This window comes from Nannospalax galili, unplaced genomic scaffold (assembly GCF_000622305.1).
Source record: "Nannospalax galili isolate Female #2095 unplaced genomic scaffold, S.galili_v1.0 scaffold957, whole genome shotgun sequence".
Classification (NCBI taxonomy): domain Eukaryota; kingdom Metazoa; phylum Chordata; class Mammalia; order Rodentia; family Spalacidae; genus Nannospalax; species Nannospalax galili.
The window spans coordinates 1,045,121-1,054,501 of record NW_008340047.1 but is presented as its reverse complement, the minus strand read 5'-3'; the positions used below and the strand labels follow the sequence as shown (position 1 = coordinate 1,054,501).

The 9,381-nt window shown below is 47.3% G+C and overlaps 2 protein-coding genes across 2 annotated transcripts in view; one reads left to right on the top strand and one right to left on the bottom strand.

Annotated features, from left to right (window-relative positions):
* Arl2bp (ADP ribosylation factor like GTPase 2 binding protein) overlaps positions 1–3,841 on the top strand; it is a 7,905-nt gene extending 4,064 nt beyond the window's left edge. Inside the window, exons 4-6 of the mRNA XM_008834903.3 lie at positions 983–1,068; positions 1,400–1,496; positions 2,172–3,841. Coding sequence (XP_008833125.1) covers positions 983–1,068; positions 1,400–1,496; positions 2,172–2,273 — 285 coding nt within the window. The 3' untranslated portion in view covers positions 2,274–3,841. The remainder of the gene's footprint in view (positions 1–982; positions 1,069–1,399; positions 1,497–2,171) is intronic.
* An 869-nt stretch (positions 3,842–4,710) lies between these two features.
* Positions 4,711–9,381, bottom strand: part of Pllp (plasmolipin) — a 28,614-nt gene continuing 23,943 nt past the window's right edge. The window contains exons 3-4 of the mRNA XM_008834902.2: positions 6,673–6,795; positions 4,711–5,701 (exon numbers count right to left, since the gene is read on the bottom strand). Of these exons, the coding sequence (XP_008833124.1) occupies positions 5,585–5,701; positions 6,673–6,795 (240 nt within the window). The 3' untranslated portion in view covers positions 4,711–5,584. The remainder of the gene's footprint in view (positions 5,702–6,672; positions 6,796–9,381) is intronic.

Here is a 9,381-nt window from a genome sequence, read left to right as displayed (position 1 = left end):
TTAAGAGCACTAGCTGCTCTTGCAGAGGACCCAGGTTCAATTCCCAACACCTGCATGGCAACTAACAACTGTTCATAACTCCAGTTCCAAGGGAATCTGACATCCTCTTCTGACCTCCATGGCCATTTACACAACATGGGTGCACTTAAAGAACTGCAAGCAATTCACATAAAAATTTTTAAAGTTCAATTTGGCTCAATTTTTAATATGTATCAGCACTGGGGGAATTCTGATTAGAATCTGGTTTAGATCATTTTCTCTTGCCAAGTCTTGAGGATATTTTCTAAAAGAATTTCAGATAATATTTGATGAGATTGCAGCTTCTTGTTTTAAAAAACTTTAGCTTTATCATAATCCTGTTTTCAGTTGTAATACCTTGCATTTGTGTGCTATAAAAACAAAACAAGCTGGGCATGGTGGCGCACGCCTTTAATCCCAGCACTTGGGAGGCAGAAGCAGGTGGATCTCTGAGTTCAAGGCCAGCCTGGTGTACATAGTGAGTTCCAGGACAGCTCGGGCTACAGGGAGACCCTGTCTCAAAAAGACTAAAAACAAAGCAAAACAAAACAAAAAAAAGACCATAATAGGGCCAGTGGGATGGTTCAGTTAAAACTGTTTTCCAAGCAATGCCTGACAATAGGAGTTTGATCCAGGAACTCCAATGGTGGAAGGAGAGAACCAACTCCTTAAAATTGTCTCTTGACTCCCACATGTACACTTCATTTGTATGAGCACACTCACAAACACAAACTAATGATAAAAAAAAAAAAACAGGGCTTAGCAGCTAAGAACACTTCCTGCTATTCCAGAGGTCCTGCTATTCCATCCTCTTCTGGCCTCCAGGCATCTGTACACTTGTTTCATACACACACAGAGGGTCTCAGGTGATGACTGCCAAGGGCAGGAACAGGCTCTCTGCAAAGATAGAGATCTTTCTTCCCAGACCAAGGGCCCACACGGTCATCTGTCTCCACTGTTGCAGATTTCTCTGATAGAGAAGTACATTGAAGGGCAACTGCTGGAGCGCATCCCCGGCTTCAACATGGCGGCTTTCACCACGACACTGCAGTGAGTTGAGCTTGACCCTGGCTCTGTGCTTCTCGCCTTTCTCCTCCCTAGACTGAAGAAAACCACTCTCCCTTTGTTTCAATGAGAGCCCTAGCTGGGAGGCCCTCAGTACCTTTGCAAGATATCTTTTTTGTTTTTTTGATGCAGGGTCTTTTGTAGCCCAGACTGGCCTTGAGCTTACTATGTATCCAAGACTGACTTTGAACTCCCAATCCTCCTGCCTTCACCTCCTAAGTTCTGGGAAAGCAGGCATGCCCCACCATGTCCAGCCTGCACATCTTGGAGTCTGTCCTGCTGTTCATGTATGAAGCCACCATTCTCTCCTTTGCAGGCACCATAAAGATGAAGTGGCTGGCGACATCTTTGACATGCTGCTCACATTCACAGATTTTCTGGCTTTTAAGGAAATGTTTCTCGACTACAGAGCAGTAAGTTTTGACTGCTCACCTACTTGCTGCACTGAACCACTTAGAAAGTTTCAAGTAGAGCTACTAAGACAACCTCCTTTCCTGTACCCCCATCTTTTGTTTCCCCTTAAAATGGCTAGTATCAGTTTATTAGCATGTAAGGCATCAGTGGCAGGAGCTGCTGTTCCACTCTGGCCAGGACTTTTCCATGTTTTGGTGAAACTGGCCCAGGTACCACCTTAGAATCCCCAGCAATCAGGACAAAAAAGAAAGAGCAGGTCTGTCTCATTCTGTCACCTTTTTTATTATGCAGGCTCTTTGTAAAAAACATTTCAAGCAAAAGAGAGGTGTTTTTGTTTTTGTTTTTGAGACAGGGTCTCCTTGTATAATCCTGGCTGGCCTGAAACTCATTATGTAGACCAGGCTGACCTTGGACTCCCTCTGCTTCCCAATGCTAGGGTCAAAGGCATGCACCACAATACCCAGCTAGAGAGACATGTTTTTCAGGGGTGCCTAGGCCAGTGTTGAGCAGAGATGGAAATAACCTGTGACCCTCCCCACACTTTCACTACTTTCGATCCCACACTGCTACCCTACCATCCTGAACTCTAGTCCTCCATCCCACAGGCAGGCCTCTGAGCCCAGGAGGCTGCTTCCATTCCTTGCATCTTGAAGTTCTCTGATTTTTTCCTCTAGGAAAAAGAAGGCCGTGGACTGGACTTAAGCAGTGGTCTGGTTGTGACTTCTTTGTGCAAGTCATCTTCTACGCCAGCTTCCCAAAACAACCTGCGGCACTAGGGCCCACTTCCAGACAACAGGTGGGATCACTTTGAAATCCAGTCCAACATGCTCAGAGAGGCATGAGCAGAAGATGCATCTTGGAAAGACCAACTGTGCCCAGTCCTTCATTCATGTGAAGTATTGCGAAGTCCCAGACAATATGACCAACCCTCCTGGCCCTTGTCCAGAAACACCTTCTTGTATTCAGTAAGCCTCCTGTTCCTCCCCCATACAGGCACCTCTTCTGAATGCTTCTGAGTAGCTTTGGAACAGGCCTGTGTTGGCCACCTCAGCCGCAGGCCCTTCCCCAGCAACGTGTTAGTATGTCAACAGTGTGATAACCCACCATCGTGAGCCCTTTGTTCTGCAGGCTTTGCATGAGTCTTTGTGCACCCACAGCTCTTTCTTACATGGGTCAATTTCAGTCCTCAGCCTCAATGGAGTTTTTGTTTGGGAGTATTGATCTAGAGAGTTACCGCAGCCAGCTGCCTGTCCTCATTTCTGAATCTCCTGTGACTGCAGCTTGGCTTGGCTGTAGGAATCAGCTGAGAGAGATGTCTTCTACCTATGTGTGAAAATGAACTCCCAATTTTATATTTGCAGTCCATTTGACGCTATCTTCTGCTGGTCTTGATGTAGTCCCATTGTTTCTCTAAGTCTCTTTTAAGCATTATTTTCAAGAAAAATATTTTTATAGATGAAAACTCAGGCTAATCTAGTGGATATGATCTTGGAACATCCATGATCACCCACTTAAAAGATCAAAGTATTATATGCTGTGTGCTTTTAGTTGTTAGTGCTGCCATTGCAAAACTGCTTTCTGCATTGGTGACCCTCTTTCTAGGCACCAGTGCAGACAGGCTATATGCTAGAAGTAGACTGCGGTTATCCTGTTACTACAGCTTGCTAAGTGTGCTTGTGCATGTTTGCCTACAGTCCTTTGGTATGAGCCAGTGAGGGGAGGGGAATCTGAAACTTGTTCCTGTCACTATCTCTCCTGCCAAGCTGATACTTCCCCTGATCCAGCTCAGGCTGGGGGGTGGGAGTAGGGGATCAGTGCACAGCTTGGCTGGTCACCTGTTGGCTTTGGTGGACCATCACCAACCAGAAAGCATGAGTATCACATCTCTAGAAAGAAAAAAAAAACAATAGTTCAATTCCTAATGTATACTTTTGATTTTCATTTTTATAGTAAAACTAAGAATCTGTACTGACTTTCCATGTGACCATTCTGACTTAAAGGATGAGTTGTAAGCTAAGCTGTGTGTTTTTCTGTAGTAATGTGTCACTTACTACTTTTGTAACATGAGTAAAATTTGAGGTGTTTTGGAAGAACCATCGTTGCACAGGAATTGTCCACTTTAATGTAACCACTGCCATCCGGGTATTGTTGCTTTGGTCTTCTGAGATCAAAGGCCCTCTGGAGGCCAGCTTTGTAAATGCCACCTCTCCTGCGCTGGCTTTCCCTTCCTGCTTCTTTTATAAGCAGGGCTGCCCATTGCAAGCAGGCATGTTAGAAGCACAAGAAAAAGAGCCTGCCTGGTTAAGAAAAGCAAGTGAACAAGTTCAGAGACAAAATACTGAATAAAAAAGACCCAGGAGGCAGGCAGGCTGTAAGAGCAGCAGGGCTCGGCATCTAAACAGGCTTGCTTGTTCTGTGTCTCCTCCTGTGATGAGGCTGGGTCTGGCCCAGGGCAGGAAAACTGATGCTCTGGCACATTCTTGCCCAACCTTGGGAGGCTGCCTTTTTCTTCATCCATGGAAAAGCAGTGCTCACCTGAGCAGTAGAGCCTGTAATGTCTCCCCTAAAATGGGCTGTGTTGGGGTGCTGGACACCTGATAAAAGAGTGAGGTCTCTGGCTTACCAGGATTCTACTTTAAGCCTCAAAATGTATTGCTCTTCCTTAAACACAAGCCCTCCTTAGGGCTTAATCCTTCATCATCCAAATTCTACACTGGAGAGCAAAGTGGATGCTATTAATATTTACGGTAACCAAGACAACCAGTGAGCTGGGACCTGGAGCCAGATTTGATTCCCTCCCTCTGAATGACTCAGTCGCAACTCTTTGATTCTATTACATCTTAATTGTTGCCAACTTTTCTTTTTTTTCCTTTTTTTTTTTTCTTTAACGGTCTCCCTATAGCCCCAACTGGCCTAGAACTTGCTATGTAGACCAGGCTGGCCTTAATCTCACAGAGATCTGCCTGCCTCTGTCTCCCCAGTGCTGAAATTAAAGGTGTGCACTACCATGGCTGAGCCCAATTTTTCTTTTATTTTCGGGGGGGAGGAGTTGTTTGTTTTATTTGTATTTTATGTACATGAGTGTTTTGCTTGCATGTATGTAAGTGTACCACATGCATGAAATGCCCATGGAGGCCAGAAGAGGACGTCAGATCCCCTGGAACTGGAGTTGCAGACTGTTGTTAGCCACCATGTGGGTGTTGGAAACCAAACCCATGTCCTTTGCAAGAGCAGCCAGTGCTGTTAACTACTGAGCCATCTCCAGCCCCCCAGTTTTTCTGAAATAACCAAAAAGTGTCTAGAAATAGAATTTATAAACATCTAAGACCACGAGGATAATACTTTTCCAAATAAGTTCTTCCACTTTATTTAAATCGTAAAAAAAGAGAAAAAAAAAATCCCAAAACAAAGTCACTACCAATCCCATGACAACTCCCCAGGCAGGGCCTGCTTCCCTCCCTCCCTCTCTCCCTCCACAAAGTCCCTAGTGTCTAATCAGAGGCCTGGGGGAGCAGCCTGCACTAATGCTGGCTTTTCCCAAAGGGAGAGTACCACAGGGCCTGGGTGAGGGAGGCGACCTGGAGAGGCTGCCACCAATGGGAAGCTGCTTAAAATCAACTGAGATTGCCCAGTGTCTGAGCTCCTAACTCTATATTTTAACTCTATAAATGTCTCCCTACAGGTGATGCATCGGCTTAGGGAAGGGGAGGGCGGGATCCAAACAGCCTGTGGACTTGTTCAACTCTCCTGGAACAAAAATAATCCCTGTTGCTTGTTAGATTTATACTGTGGTGGGTCAGAGGCTGCAGGTCTGGAGTCTGTTAGTGCATTTAGTGCTGGTGAGAAGGGTGGCCCAGCCTGGGACACTGAAGTCCTTTGATGACAAGACAGAGCCAGCAAAAGCCCACATCCCCCGTCACCTTCTGCTGAATAAGGGGGATGGGGAAGCTGTCCTCTGGTGCTTGGCAGCTCTAGGCATGCCAGCCTGGGCCTGTCCCTCAGGAGTGCTAGAGAGCTTGAGTCCAGTGAGCTTGCAGGTGGCCCTGTGCTATGACGCAGCCACAGCTTTGGCTGCCGCACAGCTGGCTTAAGCATAGCCCCCAGCCATCTGACTTGTGGCCGCATTGCTGCCCACTCCTCGCCAGGCCTGGAAGCTGAAGAAAGCGCTCACTCCGTAGGCAATCATCACCAGACAAGCAAAAAACTGGTAGGGGAGAAGAAGAGGCCAAGGTGGTCAGTTAGAGCAGAGCATGGGAACTTCATGGGACAGTGACACCAGCCTCAGCAAGTCTCAAATGGCCTGAAACTAACCAGACCACTTGTTCCAGCAACCACACTCACTGCACAGCTAACATTGCTTTCTAAGTGACGGCAGGCAACCATGGGTATCCAACTGCATGTTGTGATAGGTGTGACCACAGAGTAACTACACACCTACCAAGGACTTAGTGTCCATAGGGAACATTTGGAATGTGGCTCAGGCAGAGTGCTCGTCTAGCCTAAGAACTGAAAATAAAAAATCCCCAATAATAACAATACTCAAAACCTTCCCAGGAATTTTCTGGATGGTGTTTGTACTGTATACTCTCACCTGTATCTTTAGCCACTTTAGGTCTCTGTTCCCAGGAAGTTCACTGATTTCAAAGCCACCATCACCAGGACAGGAAAGGACACCAAAGACTGCCCTCCCCTAGACATGACCATCACGCCAGTGTGTTAGCCTTCCAGAGCCAGCTTCCTCATCTGAAAAAGTGCTCATAGGCTCTTGTTCACTAGGGCAAGGCACACAGTGCAGGGCCTTGTGGATGGAGTATGACTGACTGGTTTCTTGACTGGACACTTGACAAAGCCCAAGTTTGGGCTTCCTGAGAGAGGATGAAAATCAAATCTGTAGCTAGACTGTCAAAGGGGGAAGGTCTGTAGTTACTAAAAATGGCTTGAGATGACATGTGACCAGAATTGAGTGTGGCACAGCAGAGCTCCACCTCAGACCCCAAGTCCTTGGGTTCCTCCAGGTCCTGATGTTCACTAAGAAGCCTGAGAACAGCTGAGGCCGACTGAGCATCTAGACAGTAACTAAGATAGGAGCCTGTGAGTGTGGAGACAGAGGCCTGGACTCAAGTAGACAAGGCCTGGATCAGAGCAGAAGGCAGGATGCCCTGAGAGCATACTCACAGAGGCAGCTGCTCGCTGATTATAAGGCCGGGAGCCCTTCAGGGATGTCAAATCAACTGCCGCAGCGCAGGCGATAAAGGCAGTGATGTAGAGAACGGTGGCAGCGATGTTGAAGATCATTAACTGTTGGGGGCAGAGAAGGGACGTAAGACTCATCTATAGGGAACATCAACACCCCTGAGGTCAAAGGAAAGCATGGGCAGGAAAGTGAAGTGACAGCAGGGCCAGTGCCAGCCCACAGTGACCCATCTGACCAACTAAAGAAATGCAGGCCACTGTGTGGCTCAGGGCCACACCCATGTCCCTCCCCTTACCACATCAGGGCTTGGCCTTGTGGCTGGCACTAGGGTGGAGCCTTACATCCCTCTCACCAGTGGGAGGAATCTATGGCGCCCTTTGACTACTCAAAGCTTCACAGCAAATGCTGCTGTGGTCAGGACCTCAGGGGACCAAGCACTCACTCCCTTACATGACACTTCAAAAACTGTCAGGATATGGCCCCTCAGCTGGCATCTAGTCCCCAGTTCCACATGCCCAGTGACTGACCCTTGGGCCAGTTAAGTCTTCAAACTAATGGTCTTCAACCATCTTATTGTCCTATAGATTTTTTTCTTAATTACCAGCATTTAAAAATTAGATTTCGGGGGCTGGAGAGATGGTTCAGCGGTTAAGAGCACTGACTGCTCTTGCAGAGGACCCGGGTTCGATTCCCAGCACCCACATGGTGGCTGCGAACCGTCCTTAACGCCAGTTCCAGGGGAATCCAAAGCCCTTTTCTGACCTCCACGGCATTGCACCACACGGGTGTATGCACATACATGCAGGCAATACACTTGTACACATAAAAATAATAAAATATTTTTTAAAAAATTAGATTTCGGGGCTGGAGAGATAGCTCAGCAGTTAAGAACACTGGTTGTTCTTGCAGAAGACTTGGGTTCGAATCCCAGTACCCACATGGCAGCTAACAACTGTAACTCCAGTTCCAGGACCCCCAACAGCCTCTTCCGTCCTCTGAAGGCATTGCACAACATAGGTGCACTTACCTACATGCAGGCAATACACGCATATACATAACAAAAATAATAAAATATTTAAATAAATAAATAAATAAAAGTGAAAATTAGATTTCAAGCCAGGCATGGTGGCGCACTCCTTTAATCCCAGTACTGGGGAGGCAGTCTTGATCTCTGTGAGTTTAAGATCATCCTGGTCTATATAGTGAGCTCCAGGCCAGCTGGGGCTGTAAGGAGACTCTGTCTTAAAAAGACCAAAAAAGGAAAAAAAAAAATTAGATTTCAGCTGGGTTATGGTAGTGTACATCTTTGATCCCAGGACTCCAGAGGGATCTCTGTGAGTTTGAGGCCAGTCTGGTCTACATAGTGAGTTTCAGGCCAGCCAGGGCTTAGTAAAACTTTGTTTCAAAAAAACAAAAAGATTCCATATGAAAACTTGAAATTTTCATATTAAAAATGCTCAAGGCTTCTGGGCATGGTGGCACATACCCGTAATCCCAGCATTCAAGAGGTGGAAGCAGGAGAGGGTCACAAGTTTAAGGCCAGCCTGTTCTAAATAGTGAGACACTGTCTCAAACAAAACAAGATACTTAAAGCCGGGCATGGTAGCTTCTGGGAACCCCCATGCCCAGAGGTAGAGGCAGGAGAACGATGGCTGGGTTACATAGACTGCATCAAAAAATTAAAAATAACTGGTCTTAGGGCTGGGGATATGGCTAGATGATAGTGCCTGTTCAGCATTTCTGGCCTTGGTTCTAGCCCCAGCACCATCAACACAAAAAACAACGAAATACTCAAAGACCTGGCACCATGGAGCCTGCAAAAGCTGAGGAGAGGCAGTGCCTCATGGCGATGTGCGTATTAAGTTTTTTGGAACTCTCCTGGTCCATTCACTAACCCGTCTTGCCTGGCCCTTTAAGGGATTGGCAGTCCCCATCCCAGAGGGTACAAAGTGGCTGTCACCCAGCTCTCCTTGCCCTGCCTGAAGCACAGACACAAGCACCCAGCCACCATGGTTCCAGAAGAAGCCCCTCGTCAGTGCACAGCTGTGCTGGCTACCCATCCCTGTCTCAGAGACAGAAGCCTCTCAGACTAAGCAGAATTTTTCCTTAGAGAACCAGGGACATTCGGCAGAGAGCTGGACCCTCAGCCGGAAGTCAGGCTGCCGCCTCTTCACTCCCAAATCGTGCCCCCAAATGCAGTGGCCACTGAGCACCCAGCCTGACTCCAGCCAGTGATACAAGAGCTAACAAACATGTTCTGTCTCAGCATGACTCACGTTTCCTCTGATTAAACAGTCATTGAATTGCAAACAATTGCTGCCTAGTCCCAGCTTCGCTTGTCTTACAATCATGTGCCTCTGTGCTCACTGAAAGACTCAGACCCAGCTGCAAGGGTTTTCCAGGTTCCAGAAAAACCCCAACCACTTTCCATGTCAGGCCAGGGTGCTTCCCCCAGTCTGAGGAGACTGGCTTGGAGCAAACCTGGGGAACCCATCCTCTCCTGGGCTGTAGGGCTGTCTGGGGGCAGTGGATATTCATGCTAGGCTGAAGTGAGCACCTGTCAAACTCAAGACACCCAGGCTCAAATTCTGACCACCTTCAAAAAAGAAACTATATCTATAAGAATCTAAAGGGCCTTATGTGGATCCACTCAGCCCCTAACTGCTAAGCCCTTCCCAGGACCAAACCAA